Source organism: Psammomys obesus, unplaced genomic scaffold (assembly GCF_907164565.1).
Source record: "Psammomys obesus unplaced genomic scaffold, mPsaObe1.curated_primary_1811, whole genome shotgun sequence".
Lineage (NCBI taxonomy): Eukaryota > Metazoa > Chordata > Mammalia > Rodentia > Muridae > Psammomys > Psammomys obesus.
The window spans coordinates 8508575-8530131 of record NW_026596125.1 but is presented as its reverse complement, the minus strand read 5'-3'; the positions used below and the strand labels follow the sequence as shown (position 1 = coordinate 8530131).

General features: G+C 40.0%; 1 protein-coding gene across 1 annotated transcript in view; it reads right to left on the bottom strand.

Moving 5' to 3' along the window:
* Sorcs3 (sortilin related VPS10 domain containing receptor 3) overlaps positions 1–21557 on the bottom strand; it is a 621887-nt gene that overhangs the window by 23426 nt on the left and 576904 nt on the right. Inside the window, exons 17-20 of the mRNA XM_055591687.1 lie at positions 16765–16878; positions 13697–13868; positions 10725–10911; positions 5701–5834 (exon numbers count right to left, since the gene is read on the bottom strand). Of these exons, the coding sequence (XP_055447662.1) occupies positions 5701–5834; positions 10725–10911; positions 13697–13868; positions 16765–16878 (607 nt within the window). The remainder of the gene's footprint in view (positions 1–5700; positions 5835–10724; positions 10912–13696; positions 13869–16764; positions 16879–21557) is intronic.

The following is a 21557-nucleotide window of genomic DNA, read 5'->3' as shown; positions in this document are numbered from 1 at the left end:
TAGATAGATAGATAGATAGATAGATAGATAGATAGATAGATAGATAGATAAAGCTGTTCTGGTGTTAAAATACTTAATTGAGAAAATAAAGCAAATGCTATGGATAAATAATTAAAGTTAAAATCAGTTCATTTTAAAAGAGCAGTTTGCCAAACAGTTTGCCAAAGCAAGCCAAACAGCTCTGAAGGTGACCACATTTACCAATACACACAAAGACACTCATTCCTTTGTCGGTCAAATGTGGTGATTCTTTGATAAACCATAGTATCATGTGGCTCCATTCTCCATTCATGTGTTTCTAGCATGGTGATAACATAAAGCACTGAAAATGTGTCTCTTCTAAGAGCAAGAAGTAACTGTTTTTGTAGACAGTTCTCTGACCTGTAGAACTATGTCAGATTTCATTCCTAGATGTAAATGGCATCCATGTATAACAATGACTGGAGTTCCTAAATGCTGAACCATTGGGAATCATAAACATCAACTAGTGAGACTTTATGACCTGGGTGCTTGACATTGCACTCCATTCTTAAGCTTGTGGATGGGAATTTCTTATCCAAAGAAATACTTCTAGTAATCAATTTAAAAATTAAAACTAAATTACCAATATGCACTTAAAAAGCTGATAGTATGTCATATTATCTTTGTGCATGAGAGAGGTTTCAGTGCCCAACTCCAAGATGTTCACTGTTAAATATTAGTTTCCTGGCTTTACGCAAAGACTCAATAACTCAAGCTAACACATAACTATCAGGGAAATAAAAACTAGAATTTTCAATCTCTTTTCCCATTCATTTCTTACTTTAAATCAAACACATAACCATTATTAGGTACTTCATATTTTAGAATAAGCACTCAGAAGACAAAAGTAACCAGACAGACATATTGCATTTGCATCTTTAGTTTCCTGTTGCCTGCCAAGTAAATCTCTGTGTTGAGACTCATCCAAGAATAGGCCTCATTACATACAGTGGTTTATCAGTAAAGATGATGAAGCAAATGTACATTAACAGAAAATAATTCTCCAAATAGAAGCCAAACTCTCACATTCTCAGGGAAAAAATAAACTTTCTCCCCAATGATTTTCTCATCCTTCTTTTCTGTATTTATCTCATAATTTTTAAAGAGAAATGATGCTCAGTAACACTAAGGGGATAAGCATTCCCAGTAATGCAGCATTCTTGTGCTGAGTGATGATATGTGCTACACTGATTTAGCGGTCCTGATGCGGAGGTCTGATTCTGCAACTAATCAAGTGTTTCAAATTGGGATTCTGGTTATATGCTGTGAGTGCTTTTCTACTGTACCAAGTGTAGACCTAACTATCTATTGTCCTAGTTAAACAAACAAACAAACAAACAAAAAACACAGAAAGGCAAACACTTTAGTCACCTATACTAAGAAGTTAAATTAAAGCAACTAGGTGGAAACAGTACAAACTGAAAGTCCCCTGGATCCATGAATCATTTTCTATCTTTCACCATCCCATCCGATAGACCAGGTTCAGTGATGTACTACAGTGCATACAGTTGCTGACTATATTAGTTGGTGATATTTAAATATGTGTTATTTTATAAAATAGGCAAGATGAAAGAGTGAATGAATAACATTTTAGGTTAAACAACTTGATCGAGCTCAAATATTCAGGAGTATCTAAGACATAGCCATTCTAGCAATCTAACTCATGATTGTAAATCCCATGACCATGTGCCCTGTATTACATCATGCTGTCATCCTAGTAAGCATCAGGTGTGGCACACTTCCCAGCCTTGCCATCCAGGTGTGAGGACAGAGCTGGACTTCACATCATCATTCCTAATTTATAGGTGAATAATTATTCATTTTCCCTCTTTTGGTTTTCAACTCTTCCAAAGTTGGTACATTTCTTATATGATTTTTAAATTAATGTCTTTGACAAGACAAGCAACACTAACAGTATAATGGATGCTCAAGAAAAACAGGAGTCAGAGAGTTAAAGGAGCAGGGAGGATCCAGTGAGTCATAGCAGCCCTCATGGCTTTGTAAATTTTATAGCCAGGAGCTGACCAGGGTCTCCCATAAATAGTGGAGAAATGTGTCTTTGTGCTTCTTTCAGTGAGAGGGGGTAAGGGATCATTTCTAAGCATATCTGTGCATTGTGGCTTTTCTTTTTCTAGAAGAAACTATTAAATCAGAGCCTAACTTGCAAGGGTTTTATCTTAGTCTTACAGCAATAGAAAAAAGAGATACTATCTCAACTCCAGCCCAACCTACCACTGTGTGTGTGTGTGTCCTGTGAAACACAGTCCAAGATCATAGGATCCCTAAAATACTGAGGTATGATCATAAGGCAACTCTTCTCCTACACCTCAACATGATTTTACTACACACAGTAATTATTAAGCAGGACCTCACCTCCGGGTATAACAAAATATCTGCTGAAATGGAAGTGCAGTACAAATGGAGAGACTGAAACCTTAAGAAATAAGCTAATGACAATGATAGGACAATCCGAGCTATAACTGCCTTTTGATAGATTTATTAGTAAGACAGCACCAGAGAGAAAAGAATATCTAAAGCTGAGACTAAGCCAATAGAAACGTCCAACATAAGAAATAAAGAGAGAAAAGTGTGGAAAAGAATAAAAAGTAAACAAAACAATATACAACAAATTCAAGGATGTGTATCAGTTACAAAAGGTATGGGTATGTAATATATATACATGTGTGTGTGTGTGTGTGTGTGTGTGTGTGTGTGTGTGTGTAATATGATACCAGAAAAAGTAAAGCTTAGGAGGAATTCTGGGAAGAAATCAAGGCTGAAAATCCCACCAAATCATTATCAAGAAACCCACAGTGACTCAAAGTTTCCCTAAGTAGTATAAGTGGTGAAAACCTTGCACTCAGGCCAAGATAAGCAAACCTAATAGACTGTAAAATATTTAAATAAATAAATGGGAAAAAGGGATATTCTAAACCATCAGAAAAATCTCTCTCAAAGTATAGAAATCCAAACAATATTTCAAATCTTAAAAAAATAGAGAGAGAAAGAAAAGACACACAAAGATACATGAAGAAAAATGCACCTGATACAAGCAACAAAAGTGGTAAGAAATAAATCCTAAACATCTCAAAGACTATGCAGGTGCAGAGAAGGTGTTGTGACATAGTTAATGTCTTCAGAGAAAAAAAAATCTATCAAATTTTCCTAAGATAAAAGAATACTGCTTAACTTGTGCTCTGGATAATTACCCTGTAAAAATGAAGGTGAAAAAGAACTTTCTCAAACCAAAGCCAAGAGAACTTTTTATCAGTAAATGATCTCTCCATAAGTTGTTATTTTAAAAGATGGAAAATAATGTTGGTTAAACTCATAAAAACAGATAGAGCATTGAGAAAATTAAGATATTTTGTTTTTCCTTTTAATCGTCAAACATAACAAGGAATGGTATCTTCAAAATAGTAACAGCAATGCACTTGATTAAATATGTTTAAATTCACTGTATGATGATGGTGATATGAGGCAAAGGGGAGGAATTAGGATTTTCTCATTATTATTAAGTACTCACATGACTCATGGAACTGCATAGTGTTCAAGAGTGCCACAAGGACTAAATATACCTGGCCACAGGGGTCTTTTCTGAGACTGATTCTCCAACCAAGGACCATGCATGGATATAACCTAGAATCCCGGCTGAGACATAGCCCATGGCAGCTCAGCATCCAATTGGGTTTCCCTAGTAAGGGGAACAGGGACTGTCTCTGACATGAACTCAGTGGCTGGCTCTTTGACCCTACCTCCACCCCTGAGGGAGGAACAGCCTTGCTAGGCCACATAGAAGGACATTGCAACCAGTCCTGATGAGACCTGATAAAGTAGGGTCAGATGGAAAGGGAGGAGGACCTCCCCTATCAGCAGACTTAGAGAGGGGCGGGGGCGGGGGGAGATGAGGGAGGGAGGATAGGATTGGTAAAGAATGAGGGAGGGGGCTATAGCGGGGATACAAAGTAAATAAACTGTAATTAATATAAAAAATAAAAATTAAAAAAAACACAATATAAAACTGGCCAGTACGCATATAGCATATTTTCCACATAATATGCTATCGGGGGAATGTACATTCAAACAAGGTGCCACCGCTTTCCTGGTAGAATGGCCAACAGTCGAGAACATAACATCCTCAAGTGCTGGCGGGAATGCAAGATGCAGTAGCTAGAGAGATGGCTAAGTGGTTAAGGGCACTTTCTGACCTTTCAAAGGATCCAATTTCATCTCCTAGCACCCACACATCAGATTATAACCATCTGTAACTCCAGTTCAAAAGAAATCTGATGCCCTCTTCTGGTTTCCATAATCACGAGGCATTCACATAGCACGCACACACATATCCAGGCAAACACTCATATAAACAGAATTTTTTTAAAAATTCTTACAAAAAGAAATGAGCTATCAAGACATGAAAGAACAAAGAAAACATTTGAATACATATTACTAACTGAAAAACAATGCAACCTGTAAGAAACAAACATGCTAATAAGTCTGAAATTATTATATTATCTAATGAAAATTAGAGATACTGACGAAGGCATTGACAGGAGGGAGAGGGAAATGTGTAAATCACAGATGGTTGTGGAGAAATGTAACTATTTTGTTTCATACATTGTTTGTTGGAACCCAAAAATGACCCCTAATGTAAACTCTATATCCTGGGTGCTCATGACCTGCTTATGAAGTTCAGAAACTTTAACATTTTCATCATCTTTAAAAGGAGGATGCTGAACACTGGTGGGAGCAGGAAACATATGAGAAATCTATGCACATTCCTCTCAATGTTTCTATGAACCTGGAATGCTTTAAAAATTGAGATTAGGGACTACAATATGGCTCAGCAGGAGGAGGGGCTTGCTGCCTGACAACTGAGTTAAATTGCTGAAATCCACATGGCAGGTGGAAAGAGAGAATCTACTCTTGCAAGTTGTCCTCTGACCTCTACACCTGCATTGTGGCATGAAGCCAATTTAATTAAGTAATTCATTAAGTAATGTGGTATTTATTTATTTTGATGATGATTTTTGAAGAACAATAAAAAGGAGAACATTAATGCAACTGATGAGCCTTTTTGCCTAAATTTTCAGTCTCAACTCTTGACACAGGCACCCTTGGCAGGTTCTGGGAGTAGTGTCTACTTTGGGAGTTCCGGTAACTGACCTTTCTGGTTTCTTACTCTATGACACAGAGGCCTCATCACCTTCCCTAAGATGACTTGTGTTTGCAGAACACCTGGAAGGTGTTGATGAGGATTCTTTACATGTCATGCAACTTATTGTCCTTCCGTGCAGCTAGGTACCCAGCTCATGTTTGACAAATGTGACTCTTAGTCTCAGCGAAGCCAAGGAACGCCCTTGCATATATAAAGCACACTGGTAAGAAGGTCAGGAATCAAAGCAGAACAGAGTCGATGACACTTCAGAGATTCTAAAGAGAAGAAGAAGGAGAAGAAGAAGAAATCCTGCAAATTTGTACTGTTTCCCAAAATGTTCCTTCTTTCTACCAGTTTTTCTGCTGAGGCAGAGAACTGACTATGGCAATCAGGTTCTGTTCAATTCTGTGTGTTCTTAGCTTCATTAAGCCATTGTTGCACATCCAATTCCTGCTAAATAACTTAGAAGCTGGAGCAAAGGAATCTAGAGAAAATTTGATACTGAGGAGAAAGGCCCAAACCTTTGTGCTATTGCCAAACCACCAGAAGTAGGTGAGGGTCCCCTGCTGGCTGGGCCACACCACTGCACTGATGTTGACATCCTTGTTTCTTATGGCGACAAACGGAACTCGAAGGTGAACGTGCTCCACTGGACCTAAAGGAACAGGAGGGGAAAGCAGTGACTATGTTCCTAGAACAAACCTTCGCCTTTCCACAGCCTTAGTATTTAATCTCTATGGCCATCATCATGCCTGTAAAAAACAAAACAAACAAACAAAACAAGGCAGAAGTGTAACAGGAAATTCCAATCAAGTCTCTGACTTCTTGAGTGGCAGGTGAACTTCATTCGCATCTGGTAGCCCAACTCCCATGAATACTTATGGACCTCCAGTCCAAGGACTAAGCTAGTTTACTACGCACTTAGCTATTAAATAGGATGATCAACAGCTGTCTGTTTTATTTCTGAAAATTAGCCCATTTTGTGAGCTGAGGTCAGTGAATTACATGGAAGGCTCTTCCATTATCCTTGGTTGCTAATTGGTTTCCATCCACTTTAAAAATTGGTCATTGTGCCTCATCATCTGGAGGACATGGTGAGTGCCACTCAGAGGCTTGCAAGGCCACTTTACAGAAAGGAAAGAACACCACTGCCTACACTGAAGGAAGAGCAAGCATCAGGTCCCCAAATGATATTGCTAAGGCTTCTCCTCTTGTCTGGAGAGGTGTGTGAACAGCACTGCACTCTCCGCTACATCCAGTAAAGGGACAACCACGCACACAGACGAGGTGGGCATGAGACTGTTGGCTTCCTGCAAAATAAAAAGAGGAGATAGAAACGCCGGCAGAGAATCCACCAGCATTTTGTGTATTGACTTTACATCTGGGACATTCTGTTAGGTTTTAAGACTGGCCAGACATTTTCGTTCTGCTGTTGGTGAGAACCTGTATGTGCCCAGATGACACCACCTTAGGGGAGTTAAGCTAAGCACAGGGTGGTGGATATCACAGGAGCCCACACACATGCGACCTAAAATCTTGAGCTCACAAAAGCAAGCAACTGAACATTGCCTGCCAGGTGATATCAGAGGTAGGTGGGAAAAACATAGGTCAAAGGCTATGGAATTTCAGTAAGATAAGAAGAAGACATTCAAGAGCTCTAATGTGCTACGTGTACATTGGAAAAATCTTTTAAAACAAATTTTAGAGTTCTCACTGTGTAAAAGTTTGATATGTAATATTCATGATGGAACAATCATACAATTTATGCATGCATTTTTAAACTGTCATGCTGTACATGGTTAACATATGATTTTCTGCCAGTTAAAAAAATATAATGAAAAAAATTACAATCATTCATTCATAATACAGTTTGAAAATCCTTTCTGCCTACAGCTCTCTGCCCTGACTCGAGGCATACAGCACCTCAAGATTATTTACTGGCACATAATTTCAACCTTGGCACTTCATATGCACACTTGGCTGACACTTTAATTATTTTAAATGTGCAAATCTGTATTATCTTTACATGGTCTGTCCGATGCCAACCACACAAACACAAGGTGTGAGGGAAAATCGACAACTTTTTCAATGCTTCATCTACTTATATTAAGGGTTAAGGTAATGAACATCTTCAATGATTTGTGTTCCTCTGGTCAGCGAAGGGGGCTGGCCCATGAGGGAGAAGAGAGTGTGATGGTCTGTCTACACTGCAGAGTCTCATGCCTGGATCCAGGTCTTCCCCTCCTTTCCTGCTGGGAAGATGGTTTCTTGATGCAGGAAGCCTTTGCTCCTACTCTTGCTTCATTCCCCAGAGTGAAACCCCATCCCCAGCTGCCTCATGAATTCTTAAACATTTCACAGCTTAGCCAGACTGCACATGACTGTCATACTGTAAATGTCTTCCCACTTCCTGTCCCTTGAAGGTCTTGGAGGATTCTCTGACACCCAAGGCAACAAAATTACTTCCCTCTTTCTAAGGTTATGCCAGATGTAAAATGAGTGGAGTTTATGTGAATTGGTCACATGGTCATGTTTATTCCAGTTTCAGGTCAATCATGAAAACAATTATAACAAACAATACCTTGGATCAGGTTTTAAATGCACAGATCCTGAGCCAGTTCCAAGTTTAATATTAGGACAGATTAAACAGAACAGTGAGAAGACAGTAGAATGGGTCAGGAAGGAACATAGAAAATTCTGAAAACCTTCCCATCACACGGTGCCCCTTTTGATAGAAGGTAAATAATCTGTGAGAAATTGGTTATTATGGGTGGCTAACAACTACTTTTGTTAGTTAATGGCCCAAGGTGAGGCTGAGAGCAGTTTCCACTATACTAACTGTCTGGTAAATGCAGCCATGATTGATTTGGACAGAATTATGAGCACAATAAAAGTTTCAAGGAACATTTCCTCTTTTGTGCACATAACCCATGGTATAAGCCTGTTCCTGTTCTTTTTCTGTGCGTCCCTCTCACTCTCTGTCTTTCTCTCTCCTGTCTCCTCTGTGTGTTTGTTTTACATATGTGTTTGTATGCCTATGCATGTGACATGCAGTTGTGTGTACACATGTTCATGAAGCCTAGAGTTTTGACAGCAGGTATCTTCTTTAATTTTTATTTACCTTTGAGACAGGGTCGCTTCCTTTTGTACAGGATCACTCCCTGAACTTTTCACTCATTGATTTGGCTAAGCAGCCTTGCCAAACTGTTCCTTAGATCCACCAGTTTGCATGTGACCCCACCATTCAGTGCTAAGATTACAGATGTGTCCCATAGCCACAGACATTATAAGGATTCTGAGAATCCAAACTCAGGTCCTAATGTCTGACTGGCAGTCACTTTGCCGACTTACCCATCTCTCTAACTCACACCTTTTACGTTGCATTGAACATCCTTTCTAGAACAAACAATAGCCAAGGATGAACTCATGTGCTAACTTCCTCGCATTCTCCAAGTGACTCACCATACCTAGGAGTGGACTCGGCTGGCCCTAGCATATACATCATCCATTCTGATTCCCATGGCTTCCTTATAATCTAAGGGATAAGACGAGGAATCCAAGTTTTATAAGGGCTAAGGAGGTTAGACAGTATTAGACATTCAATAGGGTCATGATCAAAGTTCAAACACTCTAAAGCCTGGGCCCATGAATAAGCTGCACAGCACTCATGTAGGCTCCTAACCCAGTGCCACTGGCAGAGAGGGACTGCAGTGGGTACTCATGGATCTTCATCACTTGGTCTATTTCTGACTTTTCTTTAAAGTAGCTCTCCTTTTTCAATAGGATGAAAATAACACAAGGGTGGTATCGTACTTACATTGATGACTGTCTAAGTACCTGGTAGAGTCCCTTACACGCATTAAGAACTCAATAAATAGTTCCTGAATGACTTAGTGAGTGGTTGGGTATTTTCTGTGTAGTTCATTTTTTTATTAGTACCAGAACTCTGTGAGACTAGGCAGTGCTTAGGCTTAAGCCATTTTAAAATTGGAATTAATCTAGAGGTTATTTATTACAGAGTGGCATGGTGGAGACATAATTTGTCTATAGTCCAGGTTTCTTCCTGTAAATTTTATTATCTACCATTTTGTTCTCTTTACTAGAAAACAAAATAGCACACTGTTTCCCAGGTGCCCCTTAGGAATGTGCTATTTACACCTGAGAATTTACACAATCACTAAGTTATTAATAGGAATGGAGTTTCTCTTATTCACCTCAACTTTTTTAAAACATGTAATTTTCATTTTATGTGACATATTACTAGAAAGGCATTATGGGGTCCACAGCAGTCCCTGCTGATCCATTTTCAGTTGGTAAAATTTTAGTTACTCATAGCCAATCATACCCTGAAATTATTAAATAGAAAATCCAGAAGTAAACAAAAAAATCCTAAGTATTCAGTTGCTTATTGTCCCGATTATCATGATTAAATGTTATACTGTGGCTGGCTGCCCTAACCAGGTATGGCAAATCAGTGTCAGCCCGCATCAACGCTCCCTTAGTCCCCAACCCCCAAACGGTAGTATTTATGTTTCAGTCAATACCATCAAAGCTCAGGACAGGTAACACACAAAAGCATCCAGCACAAACAAAACAGCTCAGAATCTTAGTAGCTGTTTCCACCTAGCCGCAGCCAGTGACACTGAAGCCAACTACAGCACTGCATAAAATTGTATTTATAATATAATTAACTTAAAATAACTTTGGATATATAAAGATTATTTTTTAATTTTTATTTTTATAATTTATTCACTTTTATCCCAATTGTAGCCTCCTCCCTGCCCCACCCTTCCCCGATACTTTTCCCCATCTTCTTCCCCTAGTCCACTGAAAGGGAGAGTCCTCCTCCCCTGCCATGTGACCTGAGCTTATCAAGGCTCATCAGGACTGCCTAGACCCTCTTCCTCTGTGGGGAAGTGATCAAAGAAAAGGCAATGGAGTTCATGCCAGAGGCAGCCCCTGCTCCCCTTACTAGGGTACTGACATGGAGACTGAGCTGCCTATCAGCTACATCTGAGCAGGGGGCTTGGGTCCTCTGCATACATAAGACCTTGGTCTATGCACATTTTTAAAACATATTTAATCTTTGTAGAAATTGAAACGTGTTTTTTAAATCTTCACTGGGCTTTTACAACAGAATCAATCATTTAGTACGCTCTGTGCATTTTCAATCATAGTGTCAAGAATGAACCCCCGACCATTAACTAGGTGGGCTTCCATTTTTTTTATTTTATTTTCATGAACGTTTAACTCAAAGGGAAGATGTTTTATCTACATGTGAGTTTGTATATACACACTCATATGCACTGACTTATCAGAGTGGAGTTACAAAGTGAAGAGCCTTGGAATCTATACCTTTAAAATATGCAACCTATTTCAGCATTGTGAAATTAAATTATAATTGAATGTATATTTCAGCATTTTGACTTGGCTGATTTTAGGAGATGCAATGAACCTGGTTTCTGCTCTGAACTCTAGAGAGTGAAGTCTGGACAGATGGAGTTGCTGACCGGGAAAAGTGGGAAAAGGGGCTGTTGTTACTTACAAACCACATGCAGGAAGAGGACAGCTGTGTCAGAACCAAGGTTGTTCTCCGCATAGGCTGTCACCTGGAAGATCCCCGCACTCTTATACACATGCCTGATGCCATCCTCAATGGGGCTGAAGTTGGCATAGGACACAGCAACCCCATCCCCAAAATCAAGTTGGATGTTTGTCCTTTGGAGGTCACCCTGCAAGGGAACAGAAATTGGTCGGGTCCTCTTCACAAGATTCCGATTGACTCTTATCTAGCACTAATTCTCAAGGCACCAATATCACCCTGAAACCCGCTGGTGCTGTGTCCTTAGCACAAGCTAAAATCCATGAAGATTTTATGGGTAAGGGCTGAGGACTTGTGTGCCCAACCTTGGCCTGCTTGACTTGGTGTGACTCCGACCATAGTGGTAAGGAGGCGGCTATCCAGCCTTCTGAGATGGAAAGACTATGCCCCTGACCCCTCAAAAACATGGCTCATCTCTTCCGTGTCATGATAATTTACAGCAATAAAGTAATAGCACTGTGACATAGTTTCAGATCAAGCCAAGTAGTTGCTCCCCTTAACTTTATATTGTAGAAAGTTTTGATTTGAGCTTTGTGTCAATTTCTCTGTGTGATTATATGTATGTATGAACAGCCAGAGGAAAGTAATTAATGTTTTAGTAATAAAAAGTGTTACTGTCCTCACTTTTAAAGCAGGGGTAAAAAAATATCTACATTAAAGCCATATGGCCAACAGTAGAAAAGTCCAAGTTTTGAACCTAGACAGCCGACTTTCAATACTAATTCCTCTAATTACCACACCATATTTTTCATTATTTTTATATTTTAATCTGTTATTAAATTTATGAGATATGTTAGTCACTTAACATATTTAAAACACCATCTTCAAATTAACAGTAGGAGGCAGATCATTATTTTCATTTTACGAATGAATACTGCATGCTATCTGAAATCACTCTTCTGTTCTTGCCTAGGACTTCCAGAAACCTGCTTGAGCCATCTTCTTCAAAGCCTCTCCTCAGCATTTCAGCCCACAGATGTCACTGTCTTTGGAGGTTCAAGCATACCTCTGACATTGACTCTAATAGGATAGCCAGTTGCTCAGGTGGGACTACCATCACCTCAAGCTGCTAGCCTCTCACGAGCAATGTTCAACTCCATCCGTATTACACACCCCACACTAGAGCAACACTTTGGTTAAATGTATAAAGCAGACCATAAATATAGATCCAGAATGAAGGTTAGAAGGTATCTGTTTATATACTGAGATGAATGATGGAATAACGAAAGAGCTGTATTTCAGAATTATTAACTGACATGGTTTGGAATGGTTTGGATATGAAGTGTCCCCCAGAAAATCTTGTATGTGAGAAGCACTTATGAACATGGGGCAAACAGAGACCATGGGCTGAAATTTCTGAACCTCTGAGCCAAAAATCTTTACTAGAAACAAAACAAACTAAATGCACAAACCAAAACCTCGGCCCCAAGACTGTGCTCTGGTCACAGTTTCTCTTTACACCTCTCCTGCCATGGTATTGTAGATGTGAATGAACTACTGATGGGTGCTCTCTTGACCCTCATACAATGTCAACTACCCTTGAGTTTATAAATGTAAATTAAAGTGGAAATGAACTGGAGGCAATTGAAATGGATAAGATCGTGGCTCTTCACATCCATTTGAGAAAGTTTTTATAGCTCTGGTCCTGAAAACTCTCTAGTGGAAATGTGATAATGACCTCCTCTGAATCTTGGAGTCCTTTAATTCAAGCATCAATGTGAGTGAAGGCTGAGGAGCCTGCCAGGCCAGGATAAGAAGCCTGCACCTTCACTGTGTGGTTTAGACTTTAAAGGCTCTGAAGTGCTCAGACTAGTGAGAAAAACCTCCTGGCTTGCTTTGCTCCCTTTCCAAGATCTCAAGAGCCCAGAGCAATTTGCATATAAATTTAGAGAGCATTGTCAATCAGGCAAGCCTTCCAACTCTACCAGTCCAGCAAAGAGCCCTAGGAAAGTCCCTGACTTGGGCAAAAGAAACATCTCACACAGGGAGCAGGAAGCAGATAAGTGGACTGGAGTGACAGCATATACTCAGATTTTACTGCCTGGATTGCAAAAGACACTAAGCAATGAGCTAATAAAACCAGTAGTGGATGTAGAAGCAACCAATTCTGTCTGTGTTCTGTACAAAGTTAACTTTAAAAAACATTTCAATCATCTTCCCCATCCTCACATTCATACATTCAAGACTCAAAAGGTTTATGGGCTTTTCAAATTAATAAGGGTTAGGGTTAGAATAAAGTGAGAGAGGCTCTGAAAGTCAACAGATAGAATTGAAATTTCCTTCCCTATCTCATCCCTCACACAGTTCACAGGTTATATCCTTAGGGTCATAAACATTTCCAAAGCAGAAACTAGGAAGAACCCTTAATAATATATCCAGATAGGTCAGAATGGTACAAGCTATAATTCCAGTACTCAGGAGGTAGAAGCATGGGGAACACAAGTTTGAATGCAGCATTGGCTGTGTTCTGAGTTCAAGTCTGGCCTGAGCTATAGAGTGAGTGCCTATGCAAAAAGAGGCAAGGTAAGACTATCAAAGGAGGAAAAAAAAGTGCTGGGGCCATAGCTCAGAGCCAAGGTCCTGGGTTTAATGCCAATGCTGGGCATAGAGAATGTGGGAAGGAGGGAGGGAGGGAGAGAGAGATAAAGAAAAGGAAGTAAGACAGGAGCGAGAATGAGTAAGCCAGCAAGCAATTTATTTCAGAAGCATTGCGGTCTGGTTCTTTATTACAAAAGTCTGCAGGGTTTTCTGAGTGTGTATTATCCCCTTCCTCCTCTTTACTTTTTCTCACTCTTGACATTGGTGTGACAGCTGGACAGCAGGTGAGAATGTTAGATTTTTGTTTCCTTCTTTTTCTGAGATCAAGGAATTGTCAGCATGTGGTTCTGACTGCAGATACCCAAGTGGTCACCTACCTCCTCCATTAGAATGATGAAGGTTGCATTATGGCCCTGCTCTGCCACCAGGCGCCCATCAGTGGTTACCACGTGGAGGCCACGAGGAGCTTTTCCAGGACACAACTGAGTCTTAGCAGAGTATTTATCCCTTAAGCCATCTGTGCAGTTGTTGGACACAATCCTCCGGTACCTGAAGAGATTTGACAAAAGACAGTTTTTACAATGAGGTTGTTTGTAGTGTGTGTGTGTGTGTGTGTGTATTTGTGTGTGTGTGTCTGCGTGTGTGTGTGTGTGTGTGTGTGTGTGTGTTAGGAAGGGAGGAAAAGAGAAAGGAAGCAAATAAAAAAGCCAAGTCTCAAAAACTACAGTCATCCACAAAGACAAACAACGCTGAGGAACTGCTATGCCCCCATCTCGGGAAGGCTAGCTCCTTAAACATTATTATTGATCCCACCTCATGCACCAGGGATCTGATCAGTGTCTAAAGCAGCCAAGAAAAATCAATGTCTAACCCACGCACAGCAGAGGAGAGGCAGGCACTGGACTAGTGAATCAGGGAAAGCAACAAGCGTGCCTCTGTCAGGGAGAGGCCTGTTATATTTCCCCAAGGCCACCCTCAACTTCTGCTGTACCAAGAGGCAGAATACCAAAATTTTAACTCCCTATAACTGGACAGCTTCTCCCCCTCTCCTCTGATACAAGGATGTCATTAATGACATGTCTAATAAAAATAAGAATAACTTTTACTCTGGAGTCACTGGGCTATTTTACAACATTTTCTCCATTTGCTAAAACATTGTTTTCTGCTCAACACAAATGTCATACTAGAAGTATAGTTTTTAAACTCTTATTCAACTCTGCAAAAGTAAGACTGTCATAAAAAGGGTGTTTCCTGGGAAACCTCCCTTCAAAACACTGCCAACTTCTATGGTAAGAGCATCAATTGCCTTGACCTCTGACCCAAGAGCTTGTCTGCAACCTGACCTGCCACATAGCTATTACTTCCAAAAAGTCCATGATCTATTCATCACCACAAAAAATTGGTGTTCAAAGAAAACTACATAAAACAAATATGCCACTACTGCTCTCTCCCACTCCACCATCATCAGCACCAAGTCTTGTCTTCCTTCACCCTCTGTATCAAGAATAGTCAACTGATCCACGGTGTCTTTTTCTGCAAGTCCCAAAGCCACAAAACTCCAGATGATATCAGTGCTCCGTTATATCTGACTTTTCCTCCTTAACACGGCCCCACTGCTAGACCACCCAAACTATCTATTCCTTCTTCCAGAGAGCACAGGGTGATGCTCTAGGTAGCTTTTGGCTAAAATAAAATTAAAATATATCATTGTCAACTGAGCTATGTCTGTATCTTTGTCATCCAACATGCAGCTGCTCCCACACATGGCTAAGGATGTCATTAGTATAGTATACTGAAATGACAATGGTTCTGATACACCACATTAAACAAAATATAATGCTAAAATGATTTTCACTTTTTAATTGTGTTTAATATGTTGAAAATTTACAATTATATGCAAGGCTCATAATGAAGTCTTTTTGATCATCACAGATTAAATTAAATTCCTCTCAATTAATCTTTCAGGGTTATTTGTACTCACAAGATATTTAGTTTTCACTCATGGTCAGCATCTTAGAATTACTGTATCAGAAAGCAAACTATGTCAAACACTTTTTTTTTTAGTCAGCTAATAAAAATACCTGTTGCTAATATATAATACAGATCAAATTTAGTAAAACTGGAGGTGTGTATAGATATCTATAGGAAATCCTTTGAATAAAAAGAAGTGAATAAATTTTTTCATCTCCCTGACTTATTTAGTAGCTATTTGCTTTCTTGGCAAGCCTGTGTTGCTTAAAATTGTATCTAGCTCTATATTCTGTGTGATTATGAGATGTCCTAAGAGAACTCATTTTCTAAAGGTTTCCAAAGAGTACTGAGGTTAGAAGCTGGCTTTTGCATGAGATTCCATGTGAATGTTATGCTCTGCTCCTCCTCTCTTACAGTCCATCTCCTTCAGTTCAGACTGGTCAGTTTGCATCAGGTGACTTAAATCTTTAAACCATATTCCTACAAAAACAGTGCGACAAAGCACTCGGGAGCCCAGCTTGGGATCTAGTCCCCACAGAATCAAATATTTACCTTAAAAAGTCATGCTTCTAGAGTTTTTCAGACTACTCAACACAGCCATCCCATGGTGATGTTTGTTTCCTCAGCAGATGGCAAATACAAAGTACCTACTACGCTTTGCAACCACACAGGATCAAAATAAAAGAAACTGGAAAACTTGGCTAATAATGGTAGAAGAAACACTGGCAGAGATGCAAGTGGAGTTCAGAGCCCTCAGGGCCTTGCTTCTCTGGGGTGGGCAGGAATTCCTGCAACCTCTCCGCCCTGCATGGGAAACTGTTACAAATGAAGAAACCAGCTTCATTCCAAGTCAGCCGCTGACTGACAGAACACAGTAAGATGCATCAAAATAGGAGACCATGGCACACATGGTCCCACCTGGCCACTGTCCAGACCTCTCCTGGTCACAGAAGCACTAAAGAAAAGGGGAGAACAACACATCTCTAGGAAAACCTTTGCCAAGTCTCTGAGGATAACTACCTGGACAGTGAATACAATTAGACAATTACTGAAAGTCTCCTTGATCTTTTTATTCCAGAGTATCTAGGATGAAGGTTTTTATTTGATGTATTAGGTATTACTGTTTGAGACTGTCCAATGATCTCCCACTAGGGAGCACTGTAATATCTACATACTACCTTACATGAGTTTATTTCAGGTGAAGCCCAGAGAGTAAGGCACATGAGGGAAGTTTTCACCAAACAACTATCACTTTCTAGAGAGCATTTGTAAAAGGTATTTCCTGCCTGATATTTCTTGTGATGGTTTCTAAACAAGCTGTCCTTGACTGAACATTTTCTCAGTTTCCCTCAGAAGCCTCTAGACACAAACTTACTCTATCGATGCTCATCTTTTACAATGATCATACATTCCGTTTCACCTCACCATTGGGAATGGATAACAACGAGTTGAACTCCTCAGGCATTTGACCTACCCCGTGCTGTTAAGGTAGCTTTGACCAAGGCTGCAGTCCTTTGAGGGTGAAGCTGGGTTGTACCAGAAAGCTGGAACACACTGGCTCTCGCCATGTCTCTCATAGCCATAGTCACTGTCAAGAAAATAAACATGGTAGAATGAGATGTGTAAAGAAACGTCAAAACACCCAAAGGCACACATAAATACACATATGTCCCACCTCCTGTCCAAAGTCAGAACTCATTGTTTTAACTAGCCCTAGGGAGGCAAATACCCTTTTTTTTAAGGTGTGCTTTTAGAAATGGTCTTATCATTTAGAACTATAGTAATTAGAGAAAATGGACTATCAAAAATTTCATACTATAAAGTACATGAGTTCAAATATGTGACAGGTACAATGCATTACTTGGAAGTGAGAGTGGGGAGGGCACTATACATTTAAAATCATACTTTGAATCACAGAATTAATTAAATAAGTAAATGGCAACCAGGAAGATGTCTTTAAAGGTCAAGGTACATTTCTATGTAATGATTCAATATGTACTATCAGAAAATTGATTTCACAGAATTTATATTCATTTTTACTTTAAATTCTACTGCCTTCAAGGTTGGGTAGTGGGTGTTTGTTTTATTCACATGTATGCCCACAGGAATTCGGACTTCTCCTGATTAGATAGGAGGCCTATACATGCTTAAAAATAAAACTAGATGTTTTTTTCCAAGCTTCTACAGGATCACAGCCACAGCATCTGAGGCCGAATAGCATGCCCTCCTTCATAGAGTTTTATAAGGTTTTCGGATGTGTAAATGTCAAAATAAAAGAGTAATAAAATGGGCGAGGGGATGGGGGGGTTACACTCTTAGAACCACCCAGAGCTCACGGAGAGTGCCCTCTCTTGGTCTGTGCTTCCAAATTCAACATCAAGAGAATCCTGAAACACACAACCTCATTAGTTCAGTATGGACGCACTGGGTGTTGAGGATGCATGGGGTTGGGGAAGGCACGTCACTGTCCGGGCTGCATTTATTTATTTTATTTTCCTTCTTCCATAGTCTTTGAACTAAGGACCCGTGAAAGTCACTGGAAAATTATCTGATTGAATGTAGCACAGAAACGTAGCAAGATAGGTATATAAATGTGACCATGCCTCATTTATCATTCCCTGTATGTCATGGCCCATCAAACAAACGTGACAAGACCTGTCCTCAATTGTTTCTTCAGTCTTTTGAGGATATGGCTCACATCCTGAACCCAACACAGCACAGAGAAGTATTGGCTGATAGACAAGATCATCTACATTACTATCCACATAGTAACCAGCCTACTTCTGGCTACACTTCTAGCCCACTTTACTTTTTTGTACATTATGCCCTGGGCCTGGATCAATACACCTTTTTTCTGTGTTTTATGACATTTTCTTTATTCTTCTCTAATACATAGGTTATATGAGCCTATACCTATTTCACTGCGTGCAGTTTGGGGGGGGGGCTATTACATGTTGGAAACAGAAATGGAAAATACATTTGTCATTGTTTTTCACCCACCAAATCATCTATTATAAATGCTATTGAGTAAATTAATGCAGTAGTTAAATTAAAACACGTTCCCTCTAATTCACCCATTGAATTGTGTCTATTTCTGCAGGAAGACTGTGAGGCTACCCTGACACTAAGGGTCAACCGCAGCAAGTTTCTCCAAATGCTCAGGAGAGAAGTGGAGCAGATGGGAGCAGAGCTGCCCATCAATGGAAAGGTGGAACTCAAGATCGGCTTTGGTACAACCATGCTTCAATGAAGGTAGAAGAAAGAAAAGTCAAAGAGACATTTCTGCTGGGTGAATCTTTTGAGAAGTGTCTGATCCACAGGTGTGGAGACCCTGGTCCATGGTTCATCCGGACTTAGTGTAGCTTGTAATGGTCGATGAAATCTGACTCTGAAAATTTGGGGAATTTTGCAAGGTAATTAACAGCTTTTAAAGCCACTACTAAAAATTAAAATGCATGACATCTCTTCACATAAATTATATTTAATAGTCAATAAATACACAAAACATAATTTCTTACTTTATTTTAGTATCTGTAACTATAATATTGCATATATGTTACTACTTAAAACATACGCTAAATTACATATGAATATTGTTATATTGTTTATGCTCTGGAGGTCTTTTATATCCGTGTATCTGCCTGGTAGGAATACTATATAAAGTGGGGCTACTGCCTATTTCTTCTCAGTTCTCCATTTGATAGTATAATACTGAATCAGCCATTATGGTAATATGTACGGCATTCAGTGTTTGTTCCCAAAGAGTTAAACATTTGTCAGCACACCACTGAACAGCCAATTTCAAGCATTATTTATGCATGGAAACATTGGACTGTGCTATGCTTATACCTCTACTAGAAGATTCCCCTATGGCTTTATGAGATGAACCTGTTGACCGGTCCTGCTGACCCTAAAAAATATTAGGAATCTGTGAAGGAAGGATGCTTTTCTTAGGCAGCCATGGGGAGGGTAGCAATGTTTTCAAGGCTCTTTGCAGAATGGAAGCATCTCCAGCAGTTCTGTTCAGCTCGGCTACCTGTTAGCGCCGCAGTAATTAAAAAGGTGCATCGAGCGTGCTGCTCTGCCCCAAAGAGCGAAAGCACCTCATTAATATTTAACAATGCTAACCGAAACTGGCTGCCTCCAAGCTGTGGACTTCTTCATTAATTTCTGCTAAATGCATATTAAACTCTTTCACACTGTCCAGCCTCCCTCCCAGCTCATGAGTCTGTAGGGCTTAAACAAACAAACAGCCTCCTGTTTCTCCAGCTTCCTGGGGAAAGGTGGGAGCTGATGAATTGTGAGCTTTGAACAGAATACACCAGGAAGTCTGATTTGCCTCAGGGAAGTGTGCTGCCTGATAATGCATACACACCGGCAGTTTACTTCAAAACATACTTTACCCCTGCACATTGCTTGATTACAAAAGCAGCAAAATGTCTACCTGTTTAGGGGAAATCTGTCCATTTCCAAGAATATGTGTATGGTCCACCCCTTACCACCCCCTCACACACACTAAAGAAAAACCTCAGATTCAGGAGAATGGCAAGGATAGTTCAGAAATTAAAAAAGTGTGTGTGTGTTACCATGGGAAGGGTAGCTTTGCAGCATGGATTTAAGCCCCTCGAGCCATGAAGAAACATGTGAAAGAGGATGAATGACTTGCCAGACCTTGCACAAAGCTATTCCTGGCATACAGTGGTGATTTCTGTTTAACATTAGTATAGTCCCAAGGGCTACTACTTCATCAGAAGGTGGCCCCTGTCCCCCAAGAAGAACATTATGAAATTTAAAGAAGAAAAATATTTGTTTTATTTTTTTAAGTGTGTGTGTGTATGTGTGCATATGTATGCATACGTGTATGTGTGCATATGTGTGTGTGTGTGTGTGTGTGTGTGTGTGTGTGTGTGTGTGTGATGTGCATATGCAAGTGCCTGTGGAGACCTTCGATACCCTGCAGTTGGGGTTGTGAGCCATGGAATGTTGGTGCTAGGAACTAAATTCAGGTCCTCTTCAGGAACACTGTCTGTTCCTAACTGCTGAGCGATCTCTCTAGCCCCACTCTGAAACTCTCCACTAGTCAGCACGCTGAGGTCTCTTCACAACAAGCCTCAGGGTCTGCATAAGCTTCAGGCCAGGCATAGGCCAGCATAGTATCTCTGACCCCACTCCTTCTCTGCCTTCCCTCCTAGCAGCTGAGATTGCAGGACACCGCCTGACAGGTACTTTGATCCCATTTCAGGAGTACATCAGGGTGGGCTTGGGATCAGGTGGATGTTCTCAAGCATAGTGGCTGCACTCACAGAACAGAAGCAGCCACAAGAATAATAATTATCTTCCTCACTGGGGAATGCATGAACCCAAAAGCAGCCATACAATTCTCAGTCAAAAATTACTCAAAAAACCTGATAATCATCTGTTACACATTTCTTTTGATCCACTCCCATTGTAACCATCGGCCTATCCTTCTCCCAGCTAACAGCTTGCTTATATATCTGCTCTGTTTAAGTTACTCTGTTGCCCACTTCTTTAAAGATATGCCAGTTTTATTTAATTAATTGGTATAGCTCCATTACCATCCCCTGGAAAAAGCCATCCATAATTACAAGTGATCTATTTGTTCAATGACCTCTGCTCTAACCACCTCTCCATATGTAATAAACCCAGCTTTGTCTAACAGAACTTTCTACAGTAGAAAGATTTCATATAGATGTACTCCAGCAATCAGTGCAACTAGGGAACTGCACTTTAATTTACTTTTAATGCAAACAAACCCCATGTGACTAGCCGCTACTGGAATGGACTCAGTTCTCGATCATAAAACTCGACGCTTTCTTATGGTCTTTTTGTTGTCTGTTAAGTCATCTTCTGTCGAAGCAACTCTTATTTATACATTGTTTAATGTCTTGTTTATACTTTAGCCTGTCTGCTATAAAAAAAATGCTCACTTATGTTCCATTTCCATAAAAACAAAAGGCTAAATGGAATGAAATTATATATATGGCAACCCCAAAATCCCTTTCGCTGGGTCTTTTGCATCTCCACTGGATAATCCCACCCTGTGGATATGACTCCATTCTGAACATGGAAGAAACCTGTGACATTCACTGTCTCAGACCCCAGAAATTAGAATATTATTGTCTTGAGTGAATGAAGCGCTTTCTAACCATTTCCATTTATAAAATGCTTAACTCTTCTAAGAGCTACGTGAGAAATTAAGATTATTCACGTAAAACACTATTAAAATACCCATTACAACACCTGCTA